Source organism: Ochotona princeps, chromosome 17, assembly GCF_030435755.1.
Source record: "Ochotona princeps isolate mOchPri1 chromosome 17, mOchPri1.hap1, whole genome shotgun sequence".
NCBI lineage: Eukaryota > Metazoa > Chordata > Mammalia > Lagomorpha > Ochotonidae > Ochotona > Ochotona princeps.
The window spans coordinates 563017-578592 of NC_080848.1; the positions used below are offsets into that span (position 1 = coordinate 563017).

Genomic DNA, 15576 nt, shown 5'->3' on the forward strand with positions numbered 1-15576 from the left:
CTGTAAGGACCCGAGAGTGCCGGCATAAGTGGGAACACCAAATTCACAGATGAGGCCAGGCTGGACTGAAGGTGTGTGTGTGTCACCCAGGGGGGCTTGGCACCCACACGATCGGTCATTCACACCGTGGACCCTGCAGGCTCTGTCCCCACATGGCCACTCATACCACGGACCCCACAGGCTCCATCCCCACACGGCCACTCACCATGGACCCCGCAAGCTCTGTGCCCACAGTCAGTCATACCACAGACCCAGCAGGCTGTGCACCCACATGGTTGGTCAACCAGGCCCGTGGAACCCACCAACAGTCTGGGGGCCCGTGGGCTCCCCCTGAGCGGTGTCGCTGTGTGTTGAGGTGACCTGTGCCCCTGGGGAGCCTGCTGGCGTGAGCCCTCTGGGACACGGCTCAGGCCGCGCCGGCCCCGACTGCTGTGGCCTGGCCCGGACGTGACGAGTATTCTCACGCTTCCTCTGTGTTTGTTTTTTAAATGTATATTTCATCATGCCATTTCATTATCATTTGATAAACGATGTTTTTTCTTTTTTTAAATCGATCTGAAAGGCAGAGCCTATAAGGCAAGAGGGGCGATGGAGAAAGGGGGATCCCCCCCAGCAGCCACAGCAGTCAAGGCCAGGCAGGCGGAGGGCCAGGCACCCAGGCACGCTGGCCAAGACCAGCGCGGGGCCCCACTGCAGCCACTGCAGCTGGAACCCAGAGCCCTGGCTAGGGCTGGGGGAGGGTGTGCCGCGTGCCTGTGCTCAGGCTTGCTCCCGCTCCCTCGCTCGCTCTTCCTCTCTCTCTCTCTCTCTCACATCCCCGTCTCCCCTGACTGCCTGTGCCCTTCTCTGCTGCAGCTTCACTGTCCCGCTCTGCGTCCGCGTGGCCATGGCCGTGCCGTGTGCTGCTCAGGACCCACTGTGCCCAGCATCGGGATTGGGGGCCGTGGGGCTCCTTCTGAACTCTCGGTCTGTGTTGCTTTCACCACCAAACCCCCTTCCTCATTGGAGTGCAAGGTGGCAGGCGGGCTTATTTTTTATGTCATTCTTCATTTGCAAGAATGTTCTTTCTCCACCACCCCCAGATGCCCATGGAGCGGGGCCTGGGCCAGTGCCAGGAGCTGGGGGTCCCATGCAAGTGACCCTGCCCTGCCAAGTGGAGCCCTCGCCACTCTCCCTGACACGTGCCTGCTGGCCGCTGGAGTGGAGCACGGCTGTGGGGCTCTGACCAGGCCCTGCGTGCAGCCCCCTGCCCAGGCTCTGACCAGGCCCTGCGCGCAGCCCCCTGCCCTGGGTCCTGCGTGCAGCCCCCTGCCCGGGCTCTGAGCAGGCCCTGCGTGCAGCCCCCGCCCGGGCTCTGAGCAGGCCCTGCGTGCAGCCCCCTGCCCGGGCTCTGACCAGGCCCTGCGCGCAGCCCCCTGCCCTGGGTCCTGTGTGCAGCCCCCTGCCCGGGCTCTGAGCAGGCCCTGCGTGCAGCCCCCTGCCCTGGGTCCTGTGTGCAGCCCCCTGCCCGGGCTCGAGCAGGGCCTCCTTGGACAGACCGCTAGTGCCACTGCCTTGCTGTGTCTTCTCCAGAAGGTCCTGCTTCATATTTGCTTACTTCTTGAATTTGTTGGTTTTTCTCATTTCTGGAATTGGATGTTTGCCATTTATTTTTTCTTTTTAAAGATTTATTTTTTAATGGAAAATCAAATATGCAGAGAGGAGGAGAGACAGAGAGGAAGATCCTGCATTGACTCATTCACTCCCCAAGTGGCCACAACAGCTGGAGCTGAGCCAATCCTGAGCCTCCTCCAGGTCTCCCACACGGGTGCAGGGTCCCCAGGCCTTGGGCCATCCTCGACTGCTTTCCCAGGCCACAGGCAGGGAGCTGGGTGGGAAGTGGGGCTGCCGGGATTAGAACCACCACCAACATGGGGGTCCCAGTGTGTGCAAGGTGAGGACCCTAACCTCCAGGCTACCACACCAGGCCCTTGGCATTTATTTATCCCTTCTTGTTCTGTACTTCCTGATTTCTCTAAAAAAAAGGTTTACTTATTCATTTGAAAGACAGAATGACAGGAGAGAGTGTATGTTGGTTCACGGCCAGGGCTGGGTGAAGCCAGGAGGGCCACCCGGGGCTCCCACAGGGGGCAGGGCCAAGCACTTGAGACAGCTGGGAGGTGACGGAGGGAGGAGGCAACACTGCAGTGTGGACGTCCCGAGCGGGGTCTGAGCCCGTGGCACCACATGCCAGCCCACCACAGTGCCAGCTCACCACACTGCCTACCCCACAGTGCCCGCCCTACCCTCTGCGGAGACAAGCCCCAAGTGAAGGCTGTTCAACAGCACGAGTACCACAGGACTGCGTGTGCCGGCAGCTCCCTCGCCCCCCACCTTGCCCGCGGCCCTCCACCCCGATTCTGAGCCCTCTGTGTAAAGGACCACCCCCATGAGGGCCATGTCACTGCAGGCTGTGTCCTCTGGCCAGGCGGGCGCTGGGCCCCAGCTCCCCCAACCCCTGCGCGGGAGGAGACCTTGGTCCTGAAGCGGGGACGCTGTTCTTTTCTGCCTGGTCACGGGAGGTCCCAGGAGGCCTCACAGTCTGACAGACGTGTCTCCATGCCCCCATCTTGTTTTCAGGGAAGCCGTCCCCTCATGCCCTCCTTCCCAGCCCAGAGTCCCTGTGCCCTCAAGAGGTACCTGCGCTGCCTGCAGACCATGGCTTGCCGCTGGGACAAGTGCAGCCCCACCTCGCAGCACAGGTAACTTGCTGGTCTCTGAGCAGATGTACTCGGGTTGACCAGTTGCTCACATGTTGGGCTTTTCCTTACACAACCTGGAGAAGGTGTGGGTGTGGGGCATAAAAGGCCTCCAGTTGTCACACGTTGTAGCACTTTAAGATGTCCCCTGACTGGCTGTACCTGTTGCCACTTCTTTCTTTTCTTTTTTGATTGATTTATTTTTAAGATTGATTGATTTGTATTGCAAAATCAGATATACAGAGAGGAGGATGGACAGAAAGGAAGGTCTTCCATCTATTGATTCACTCCCCAAGTGGCCAGAATGGCTGGAGCCAAGCCGAGCCGATCTGAAGTCAGGAGCCAGGAGACTCTTCTGGGTCTCCCATGTGGGTGCAGAGTTCCAAGGGTTTAGGCCGTCCTCCACTGCTTTCCCAGGCCACAGGCAGGGAGCTGGTGGGAAGTGGGGCAGCTGGGATACGAACTGGCGCCCATATGGGATCCCGGCACATGCAAGGCAAGGACTTTAGCCACTTGACTACCACACCGGGCCCACTACTTTTTTTTTTTTTAAGATTTATTTGTTTTCACCACAAAGTCAGATATACAGAGAGGAGGAGAGACAGAGAGGAAGATCCTCCGTCCGATGATTCACTCCCCAAGTGAGCGCAGCAGCCAGTGCTGCACTGATCTGAAGCCGGGAACCAGGAACCTCCTCCGGGTCTCCCACACGGGCGCAGTGTCCCAAAGCATTGGGCTGTCCTTGACTGCTCTCCCAGGCCACAAGCAGGAAGCTGGATGGGAAGTGGAGCTGCCGGGATTAGAACCGGCGCTCATATGGGATCCCGGTTGCTAGGCCACGCCGCTGGGCCCACTACATTTTTTGTAAGATTTATTTATTTTTATTAAAAAGGCAGACTTACAGAGAAAAAGAGAGAAAGATCTTCCACGTGCTGGCTCCCTCCCCAGGGAGCCGCAGTGCCCAGGTCTGCAAGGAAGCAGGAGCAGCGTGGCCTCCCCCGTGGTCATGGGCCCGATGCTGCTACTTTCCCAGGTACACATTCCCTGGGGCTAGATCAGCAGTGGCATAGGCAGCCACTTAGCCAGCTGAGCACGACTCCCAGCCCCTCTTGTTCAAATCCTTAGCAATCACGTATGTGCAAAGAAAGTTGGATCAGGCTGGCACGGTGGCATCGCAGGCTGGTCCTCTGCCTACAGGGTCAGCGTCCCTCAAGGGAATGGGTTTGTATCCCAGATGTTCCACTTCTGGTCCAGCTCCGTTTTAACACCACTGAAGAACCCCAGGAGATGGCTCAGGACCTTGGGCCCCTGTACCTACATGGGGAGACCCCAGGGAGTCTCCAGGCTCCTGGCTTTGGATTGTACTAGCTCTGGCCCCTTTGGCCATTCGAATGAACCGGCGGAAGGAAGATCTTTCTCCGTCTCTCCTTCTCTCTGTAGATTTGCCTTTCCAATAAGAATATGTAAATCTTTTTTAATTAATTGATTGTTATTGCAAAGGCAGATATACAGACAGGAGGAGAGACAGAGAGGAAGATCTTCTGTCCAATGACTCAGTCCCCAAGTAGCCTCAATGGCTGGAGCTGAGCCGATCAGGAGCCAGTAGCCTGTCCGGGTCTCCCACACGGGTGCAGGGTCCCAAGGCTTTGGGCTGTCCTAAACGCTCTCCTGGGCCACGAGCAGGAAGCTGGACGGGAAACAGGGCCGCCTTATAGAACCGGCACCCACATGGGATTCCAGCGTGTTCAAGGCGTCTATCTCTGTATATCTGACTTTGCAATAAAAATAAATACATCTTTAAAAAAAAGCAGCAAGTTGAATTGTTGTGAAGCATTCTGGTATCCTGAGGAGTGACACAGAACAGTGAGGTAAGCTTCCGCTCGGGGTGACCCCCAGTGCCTTCCAGATGCCAGCTGCCGGCCCAGCGCCTGCTGGTGGGCCTCATGCCTAGGTCCCGTATACACGTGGGAGATGGCCGAGGCGTATGGCTCTGGGCTGCCCCAGCCGCTGTGGCGTTGGGGAGTTGCTTCATCGGCCTCTCCCCTCTCCGTCTCTCTCTGACGGTAGACCACCGAGAGAAACCGTGGGGGCGTGCTGCGGGCCGGGGCTGCCCTCGCCTCGTGGACTGTGGGAACACGCCTCGACGTAGTAAGGCGGTCACTCCCTCACAGATCCTCCCCACCGCGTCACTTGCTTCTTAATTCTGGCTTTCTCAGTCATGTGAGCTCATCTGTCGTCACGGCTCTCCACGCTGTCGAACACCCAGGCCGCCCTCTGCCCCTGGCTCCGTGCCCCTGCCCTTCAGCCAGGGCCCCCTCGGCTGTTGAGGCTCCAGGAAAGGCCTGCCAGTACCGTGTGTGTCACCCCAGAGAGCTGCCACCCCCGCTGCGTCGACCACAGCAGCCAGTGCTGGGCCCTGGGCAGGGTCGCAGCTGTGCCGCCATGTGTTTGGGCTTTATGAGAAAGAGAGCTTTGCCTCCTCTGGCCCTCTGCCCAGCCGCCAAGGCGCTGGGCTCAGCCGAGGCAGGGAATCCAGGGAATCTAGGCTTGGGTGGCCCCCGGGGGGCAGGGCAGAGCCGGAAGGGACCTGGGTGGGACTCGACACCTGCCTGTCGTCACTCTGTCAGTTTGGGCCACAACCTGGCAGCTGCCCCTCCCTCGTTGCGGTGTGCACACGGGTACCCGTTCAGTCACTCACACCACATTCTGGACTCGTCCGGTCACCACGGCTGTCTCCAGACACCGGAGGTGCAGGGCCCTTGGGGTCTGACTTGGCCAGCGCACGGGTCACTCAGCTGCCGGAAGCAGTGCCCTGTTTTAAGGACTTGGGCATTTGACAGGCAGAGAAGCAGAAAGAGCATGAGCCAGCCACCTTCCACCCAGTGGGCACTCCCCAAAGGGCACGGCAGCCGGGTCCGGCTAGGAGCTCCCCACTGGGTGCAGGGACCCAGGCCCTCGGGCTGTGCCACACTGCTCTCCCAGGTGCCCTGGTAGGGGGCTGGGTGGGAAGCAGAGCTGCTGCTACTGCTTCCCGTGCTCTGGGAGGTATAGCTGGCACTCAGCGGCGGGGGCTCCCCACTCTGCCCTGGAGGCTGCTTCCCTGCACTGCAGAGGCTCTGCCTGCTGCGTGGCCATGCACAGATGCAGGGCTGAGGTCTGGCGGCTGGCAGAGCCCCAGCCTGGGCCTGGGTCCAGGCAAGTCCCTGAGATGGCCAGCCTCAGCGTTCTGCCTCCTGGCCTTGGGTGTCCCAAGTACAGGCAGGGTCACCGGTACAGGCCTAGCAGGGCCTGGTGTTGGGGGGCCAGCCAAAGGTGCTGTCGTCCTGGGGACTCCAGGCAGCCCTGCTCCCCTCTTGGAGCAGCCTGCGTGTGTGGCTATGCCCAGGCTGCTGGGCTTTCTGGGCTGACCCTGTCTTCTCTCATGGGCAGAGGCAGCACCCAGTCCCCACAGCGACCTGCTCAGCAGCACAGCAGAAAGAGAACAGGTTCCCACCTCCACGCCTGGCCCGCCCCGAGGACAGAGGCTGCCCCGGCCAGGGGTCGTCGTCACTCACTGGCAGCTCGCTGCAGGACACCTGGAAATTGTTGGACCTGGGGTCCAGCCCTTCTGGTCTCACCTCCCAGGAAGACTCAGCTGCAGGTGCCTGGCAGGCTGGGGAGGCTGTCCACACAGGTTAGTGACATGGGTTACTGGGTTTCTCCCATCTCGCATCCGGGACGGGGCCTGTGCTGTGCTCAGCGTGGGATCTTGAGGGACCCAGAGCAGGTGCCGTGAGGTACCGACCCTGCTGTGTCACCTGAGTCCCGGGCTAGGTTCTTTTGGCCACAGCTGCTTCTGCTGGTAGACGCCAAGCACCCTCAGGAGAATCTGTGGGTGGGTCCATCTCAGGGTACCGTGTGCGACCAGCATGGGCAGGAGGAGGAGAGGCAGCCGTGGGCTTGGAAACCAGCCCAATCTTGCCTCACCCCACGGGGGATGTGGGGTGGCGCTGGGCCCTGACCCAGGCGGGCGACCATGTTGCAGGGGCCTAGTGCGGCTTCCGTCTGTCACTTGCTCTGACTGCACCCAGGCCTGGTCGTTCTTACTAACCAGGAGCTCGTTCCTTGGCACGGACTGCGGCCCGCTGCCCTGTTCTGTCCCGTTTGACTGCGTGTGTTTTGGTGTAAGTGTCGGGGGTGTGTGTGTGTTAGATGTGTGTTCTGGTGTTTTCTTTTATAAGTGTGTTACTTGAGAGGCAGATGGACAGTGAGCGAGTGCCCAGGCACCCTCACCAGCGAGGCAGCGTACTAAAGTCAGAAGTCAAGCTTTGCACGGGTGGCAGGGACCCACCTGCACACTCTGCGCTGCCTTGTGGCCACGCCAGCAGGGAGCAGGGCCAGCAGCTGGAGTTGGCACCTCCACCGTTAGGCCGGCGTGTAGCTTCCGTGTGCCCCAGGCAGGACGGCGTCTGCAGTGCGTCCTGTGCCCTGGGCGCTCTGGGCTCATGTTTGGTGGGTCACACAGTTTCTGTTCTTGGGGATCTTTTATTTATGAGGCCATGACAATGGAAAAGGAGGAATGACAAGATTTCCCACTGCTGATTCACTCCCCAAGAGAGCCCAACAGCAGAGCTGAGCTACCCAAAGCCAGAGGCCAGGTGCTTCTTCTGGGTCTCCCACATGAATGCAGGATCTGAAGGCTTCGGGCTGTCTCTGTTGCTTTCCCAGCCACACACAGAGAGCTGGATGGAAATAGGGCAGCCAGGACACAAACCGGTCCTATATAGGATGCTCGTGCTTGAAGGAGGAGGATTAGCCTGTTGAGCCACAGCACTGGCCCCCCAAGAAAGACCAGTTTTAAGAAGGGGAGGGAGTGGGGTGGAAGGGACCAGCGGCCATGTCTTGAGCAGGGGGTGTGGGGCCAGGACAGCCAGGGAACTCCCACGGACAGCACCGAAGGCACTGCTGCCCAGGTATGCCCTGCTGAAGCTCAGGACGAGCAAAGGACGGCAGGGACGTGGACCAGGCCTGGGCACTGGGCAGGAGGAGGGCGGCCTGCCCGCTCCCCACCAAGGGCCCTGTGGCAGGCAGCAGAGGGCGGCTCAGGGCCGTGGGAGGCCTGCGTGGAGTGCTGTCACAGCGCTGGGAGGGAGCTCACAGGTGGAAGACTTCTGTCTCTCAGATCAGTTTCTCTCCCTCTCTCTCTCTGTGAGCTAACTACTGCGCCACCAGCTGTCTTCCCACCAGAACCTGTGCTGGGTGCACCAGCCGCCGCAGGCTGAGCCGCTGCTTGGGGCACCTACCAGCTGCCCGCTGCCCACCAACACCTGGGGGCAGCAGAGGATGCCCAGCCCCGACATGGGGCTGTGTGGCATTTAGGGAATGAGCCAGGGATGGCATGTTCTCTCTCTCTTTCATCCTCCTCCCTGCCCTTCAGTGATCGAAACCTAAAACCTGTCCAAAGCAGGAGTCAGAGGTCAGCAGAGGTCAGCAGAGGTCACCCCATAGCTGTTCTGGCCACTGCAGCCACCAGGCCTCTGGCAGAGAGAGGGGGGCGGAGAGAGAGAGAGGGGAGACAGAGGTCAGTAGGTCTTCCATCTGCAGGTTCACTCCCAGAGGAGCCAGGGCTGGGGCCAGGAGCCAGGTGTGTGGACGGTGGGCCCAGGCACTCGAGCTGTGTCCTGTCCCCCACTGCTTCCCCTGGCACAGGAGCACAGATGGAAGGCCCAAGGGGGGCAGCACCCACGCGGGTGCGGGCACCGCAGGAAGCTGACTCCAGCTGCTGGCCCGGTGCTTTCCTCTAAACCATGCCACTTCTGTCAAAGAAAATTTTTGAGAGGGTGGGAGCGGCTTCCTGTGTGGAAATCGCAGAGGCCAGGTGCGGTCAGGCACGGAGAGAGAGCCCTTGTGTTCTGGAAAAGGCGGATCGCTGGTGGTCCCTGATGGGAAAGGGAGGGGGCAGAGGCTGTGTCAGCAGGGGAGGCCAGGACCATAGACCCGCATGCCCACACAGAGGGCAGTGGGTGGGGACAGGCTCACCCAGGCGTGTGGAGTCTCCTGGGAGCAGGCAGGCTCAGGGGCATTGTGTGTGGGGAAGAGTGGTGACCGAACTGTGGCCTGGCTGACCTGCACCTGCTGGGAAGCCACCCGCATGGGTGCTGGCAAGAGCTGGGGGGTCCTGTGGTGGCCGTGTGTCCCCACTGTAGCTCCAGCGTGGGGGACTGGGACTGGATCCTGTGGGCCCCAAGAGAGACATACGCTGTTTCTGGAGGCTGTCCATTTTAGAGGCCCGGGAGAGTCCAGAGTGACAACCCCTGACGCCTGTGCAGAAGGGCCCAGCCCCTCCCCCGGGCCATGCAGGAGGGCCTGGCCGTGGGGGGCACAGGCACACAGAGGGAGGGGAGGGGGGGTTCCAAGTGTACGGCCCCAGGAGGGAGAGCACACTTGCCAGGAAGAGGGCGCCTCGGGTGAAGGCAGACTGGCCAGTGAGTGCCTCCTCGGCCGTGGATGTCCCAGTGGGTGGCTAGGGGCCGCCCAGGGCCGGAGTCCAGCAGCTTGTGCTGGGACAAAGGAAGAGCCACATGTGGGCCCCGGAGGGGACAGGGAGCTGACCTACCTGAGGGGGTAGGGGAGGAGTGCAACTCACGGGCCCAAAGCAGCCCTCAGGTGGTGGCTGCACTGACTGTCCCAGCAAAGAAGGGATGGGTGTGTGGGGGCCCAGGCCCCCACAGGAGCCCACGCGCGGGGCAGGCCCAGGCTCCCACAGGAGCCCACGCGCGGGGCGGGCCCAGGCTCCCACAGGAGCCCACGCGCGGGGCGGGCCCAGGCTGCTCACAGGAGCCCACACGTGGGGCAGGCCCAGGCTGCTCACAGGAGCCCACGTGCGGGGCGGGCCCAGGCCCCCACAGGAGCCCACGCGCGGGGCGGGCCCAGGCTGCTCACAGGAGCAGGGCCCCAAGTTCTGGCCTTGTGCGTGGCTGTAGCTTCCTGCCTTGCACGCTGCACCCGCTACATCACCAGAACTCTTAGTCTGGCTTGGGTTTGTACTTTTTTACATATAAGATTTATCCATTTTAATTGGAAAGTCAGATACACAGAGAGGAAGATCGTCCGTCCGATGACTCACTCCCCAAGCAACCGCAACAGTCCAAAGCCAGGAGCCAGGAGCTCTTCTGTGTCTCCTACATGGGTGCAGGGTCCCAAGGCTTTGGGCCGTCCTCCACTACTTTCTCAGGCCACAGGCAGGGAGCTGGATGGAAAGCGGGGCCCCAGGATTAGAACCGGCGCCCATTTGGGATCCTGGTGCATGCAAGGCGGGGACTTTAGCCACTAGGCTACCACACTGGGCCCTTGTTGCACGTCTTACAGAGGGGGTGCCTCGGAGCCGGGGTCCGTGTTCTGTTTTCGGAGTATCCAAGCCTGCAGGGGCTGTCCCCTGCCCTACCCTGTCCCACCCTCAAGGCGTGCACAGCTGCCAAGAGGCAGTATCTGTCCATGTGCCCCATGGCGCCCCTTCTTTGGGCCGCCTCTGGAGCTGCGCTCCCACTGTGGCCTCTGTCCAGCAGGGCTCCCGAGCCCACCCCTCTTCCCAAGCTAGGCCCTGGCGCTCTCAGAGTACCCCACTCCATCTGTCCCACCGGCACAGCACCCCACTGGGTTGGGCAGTACTGTTCTCTCACTATGTCCATTCTGCCCCAGGAATGCCCTGGGGTCAGGGGCTTGGTCCTGGTCCCTGTGACCTTGTGAGCCCAGGGGCAGCAAGGAAGTGGGGCTGCTGTGTGTGTGTCTGCTGCCCACGGCACAGGCGTGGGGAGAGAAGCCTGATCGACTGACACACGCAGTGGGTTCCTAGTGTTAGAGCAGCAGCCAGGCCGGGCCAGGCCTCCCAGGAGAGGGAGTGCAGGGGTACAGCGGCCCCAAGGACAGGATGACAGCCGCCCTAGAGCCACCTGGCCAAGGTCGAGCTCAGGAGCCCAGGAAGCGGGATGCAGGCACGCAGCAGGGACAAGGGGACCAGCAGGGTGGTCTCAGCGGGTGTGGAAGCAGCCTGCCCGCCTGCCCGGTGCATGTGTGGCCGGCTGTGGGCGTCGACTGGGTCAGAGGCCGCAGTTGCCCAACAGCTGGGGACGGGAGCCTCCCTCCAGGGCCTGCACCCGTAACCAGCATCTCCGCTCCTTGCCCATCTGATAAGTGAGAGCTGACGCCTCAGCCTGGCTTCCATGCGCGGGAGAGCAGCCAGGTGTCCTTGCTGCGTGGCCAGGTGTATGTGTGTGTGTGTGTGTTTGAAAAATTATTGTATGTTTATTGTAAATGCAGATTCACAGAGAAGGAGAGACAAAGATCTTCTGTCTGCTGGCTCACTCCCCAAGTAGCTGCTCTAGCCAGAGCCAGACTGCTCGGAAGCCAGGAGCCTGGAGCCTCGTCCGGGTCTCCCAGGCGAGTACAGGTCCCAAGGCTGTGGGCCATCCGCTGCTGCTTTCTCAGGCTCCAGGCAAGAGCTGGACAGGATGCTGTCTCTGCAGGCTATGCCACATTCCTCCCGACCCACTGTCCCACCATCAGCTCTGTGTGCCTTCCAGTGGGCACAGCCTGTAACTCCGGGTTCAGCCACAGGGATAGACCCGGGCCAGAACAGAGACTGTGGTCCCATTTCCAGGGGTGTAGATGGAGGCCTGGTACTGGCTGACTGCCCAAAGCCATATCCCCGGGGGTCCCAGGCCACTCCTTGCCCTGCTCCCCAGAGTTCCAGAAAGGATAGGCCTAGCAAGAACTGCCCAGGGAAGGGAGTGGGGGGAAGGGCAGGATCGTCGGGGGGGGGGGGGTCACCGGAGGTGATGGGCGGAGCCTCCTGAGGAATGTTAAGGGGGTGCCTCACCCAGGGCACCCTGTGGAGGGCCCTCTCCATGGGACCACATGCTGAGTGGGGCCGGGCTCTGGAGGGTGAGCCCCCACGCCCCTCCCTGGGGAGTTTGCCTTTTCCTGAAATGTTGAAATCTGCTCCCAGGCCTGGTTGTGGGCCAGGGGCCCGGCCCTCCTTACGCAAGGGGTGCCTGGGAGGCCACCTGCTGCCAGGCGTCCAGGAATGAGCCCAGCGGCCACCGGCACTGTCCCCGCGCCCCCACATAGGCCTGCGTGGCCTCAGCCCTGACCTTGCCTGCTCCCAGCACTTGCGCAGGTCAGCAGCCACATCCAGGTGTGAGCCAGGCCCCAGCCTGTGGGCTTGGGATCTGCTTCCAGGGTCATGGGGCGGCAGTGGGGGCTGCGCCAGTGCCCGGGGGCTCTGGCACCAGCGCGTGCTGGCAGCACCTGGCCCCTGGTCCAGGGCAGCCCGGACGGCCCCACCCCGCGGTGCCTCCTCTGCCGGTGCGGCCTGGATGAGCTAGACCATCCTGTTTTTCAAGCGGAGCTGAGTCCTTTATAGACACATTAAGTGTTTCACTTTTTAAACATTGGCAGCTGGTGAGATCCGGACAAGGGGCCCAGGGCAGCTGGGCCTAGGACTGGGCAGCCCCAGGCTGGGCGGCCCCGCCAAGGTCCAGGGCCCAGCTCCAAAAGGCCACAGCTGGAAGCCAGATGCCCGCCGGTGAGCCCTCGCTCGGGAGCCCATGTTGAGGGGCCCAGCAGGCCTGAAAGGACCTGGGCTGTCCTCAGGCAGGGGTGCTGTGGGCTTCAGCTGAGGCACGCCGCTCATGCTTTCTGGGAAGCGGGGCAAGGTTCCCGCGAAGTTTGGCTCCGTGGCATGGCTGTGCGTGAGGTTCAGACACGTGCCAGCACAGCCGCAGTGCAGGCGTGAGGCGTCCTGTGTGTCAGCTTACGGTCCCTGGGCTGGGCGGACCACAGGCAGGAGAGCAGGCCATGGAAGGCGGGCTGAGGCAGGTGGAGGGGCAGTGGACTGCCCTACATCACGGGCACCAGGCTGAAGGCGGGGCCACATGCCCTCCTGGCCGATGCTTCCAAGAGGTCAGATAAATAGCCTGACCACAGCTGAAGATGTGCGCTTCAGCCTCAGTGGCTCCAGCCTGTTCTTAGCCTGCGATGTTGACCCAGGAAGGGATCAAGTACCAGGAATCAATGATGACCCCACCACCCGAGATGACCCCACCACCCATGAGTACCCCAACACCCGAGATGACCCCAACACCCATGATGACCCCACCACCCGAGATGACCCCACCACCCGAGATGACCCCAACACCCATGATTACCCCAACACCCAAGATGACCCCACCACCCGAGATGACCCCCACCACCCGAGATGACCCCAACACCCATGATGACCCCCACCACCCGAGATGACCCCACCACCCGAGATGACCCCAACACCCATGATGACCCCACCACCCGAGATGACCCCACCACCCGAGATGACCCCACCACCCATGATGACCCCACCACCCGAGATGACCCCCAACACCCGAGATGACCCCACCACCCATGATGACCCCACCACCCGAGATGACCCCACCACCCGTGATGACCCCACCACCCATGATGACCCCACCACCCAAGATGACCCCACCACCCGAGATGACCCCCAACACCCGAGATGACCCCACCACCCATGATGACCCCACCACCCAAGATGACCCCACCACCCGAGATGACCCCCAACACCCGAGATGACCCCAACACCCATGATGACCCCCACCACCTGAGATGACCCCACCACCCGTGATGACCCCAACACCCGAGATGACCCCAACACCCATGATGACCCCACCACCCGAGATGACCCCACCACCCGAGATGACCCCACCACCCGAGATGACCCCAACACCCATGATGACCCCCACCACCCGAGATGACCCCACCACCCGTGATGACCCCCAACACCCGAGATGACCCCAACACCCATGATGACCCCCACCACCTGAGATGACCCCACCACCCGTGATGACCCCAACACCCGAGATGACCCCAACACCCATGATGACCCCACCACCCGAGATGACCCCACCACCCGAGATGACCCCACCACCCGAGATGACCCCACCACCCATGATGACCCCACCACCCAAGATGACCCCACCACCCGAGATGACCCCCAACACCCGAGATGACCCCAACACCCATGATGACCCCCACCACCTGAGATGACCCCACCACCCGTGATGACCCCAACACCCGAGATGACCCCACCACCCATGATGACCCCACCACCCGAGATGACCCCACCACCCATGATGACCCCACCACCCAAGATGACCCCACCACCCGAGATGACCCCCAACACCCGAGATGACCCCAACACCCATGATGACCCCCACCACCTGAGATGACCCCACCACCCGTGATGACCCCAACACCCGAGATGACCCCAACACCCATGATGACCCCACCACCCGAGATGACCCCAACACCCATGATGACCCCAACACCCATGATGACCCCAACACCTGAGATGACCCCCAACACCCGAGATGACCCCACCACCCGAGATGACCCCAACACCCGTGATGTCCCCAATACCCAAGATGACCCCACCACCCGAGATGACCCCTACACCCATGATTACCCCAATACCCATGATGACCCCACCACCCGAGATGACCCCACCACCCATGATGACCCCAACACCCAGGATGTCCCCAACACCCATGATGTCCCCAACGTCCATGATGACCCCAACACCATGCTGTCCCCCAGGATCCATGATATCCCTAGGACCCATGACGCCCCTCAAGTGGACCAGCAATACCTCAGCCCATGCACCTACCAGAGCATGCCTGCCGTGGCTGTGGGGGCGGCAGGCACCTAGGGGCCCAGGAGTTGGTGCCTCCAGGCCCGGCCCACGCTTCTGCTCGGCCCCAGGCACAGCCGCCCCACACACCTGCCACCTTGTTTCCCAGTATCGCTGTCTGTGCCCCTAGCTGCCCATGCTGCCCCGGGGTGGGAACATGGTCGAGAGCCATATAGTTTTTATGGGGTCGGGGCACACGCCCACGGCGTCCGCCCCAGATACCAGCCTGACGGCCGAGAGCCCACGGTGTCCGCCCGGATGCCAGCCTGTCGGCCGAGAGCCCACGGCATCTGCCCCGGATGCCAGCCTGATGTGTCCTGGCAGGTCTTCACCCGAATCACTTTTTTTTTTAACAAACACTTTTTGTTCATTTATTTGTAAGGCTGTGCAACAGAAAGCTTCCATCCACTGGTTCAGTCCCCAAATGGCTGCAAGGACTGGGCTGGCGTGTGGGCACAGAGCTCCTCCCCACAGTGCCCTGGGCAGCTGATGCCCCCTGAGCGTGTGGGAAGCCGCCAAGTGGCCTTGGAGGGCGCTTTCTGAGAAGTCGCCGGGGCCGTGCGCTGCCTTTCAGCAGAGGGTAGAGGGGTCGGGAGCAAACCTCTGAACAATAGCCATGCCAGCCTGCAGCTCAGCAGTACATGCCACGGGCACAGAGCGCCTGGCGCCTGCCCCCGCTGGCCAGACTGTGCCGGGACATCAGCAGGTGACTGAGGGCAGGGTCGGACCGCAAGTGGCCACCAGCGAGAGCTGAGACAGGAACAGCAGCAGTGAGCTTTGAAAAGCCCCTTGGCTTTGGCACCTTGGCTCAGCCCAGCATCCTGTCCCAGGCACCGCTGTGGTGCCCAGGGTGTGGGGCAACATGCTTGGGTAGGTAGTGCCCCAAGGCCAGGGAAACTGCTGCAGAGGTGGGAGCTACAGGCGTGACTGCAGGGAGATGCCCACGGTGGTCACGTTCTTCCAGCTCTGGTGAGGGCGGGCGCTGGCCACACAGGCTTCTAGGAAAGCAGGAGAGGCCCTCACCACATGCTTAGGCATCGCAAGCCCAGGTGAGTGCCTCGTGCAGGCAGAGTGGCAGCCCGCCCGACACGTGTGGGCGACGCCCAGAATGGTGCTGCA

General features: G+C 61.8%; 1 protein-coding gene across 3 annotated transcripts in view; it reads left to right on the forward strand.

Moving 5' to 3' along the window:
• The window catches only part of CCDC57 (coiled-coil domain containing 57), a 61277-nt gene that overhangs the window by 41051 nt on the left and 4650 nt on the right, over positions 1–15576 (forward strand). For all 3 annotated transcript variants that reach the window (XM_058675614.1, XM_058675616.1, XM_058675617.1), the window contains 2 exons: positions 2620–2741; positions 6168–6378. In XM_058675614.1, coding sequence (XP_058531597.1) covers positions 2620–2741; positions 6168–6378 — 333 coding nt within the window. The remainder of the gene's footprint in view (positions 1–2619; positions 2742–6167; positions 6379–15576) is intronic.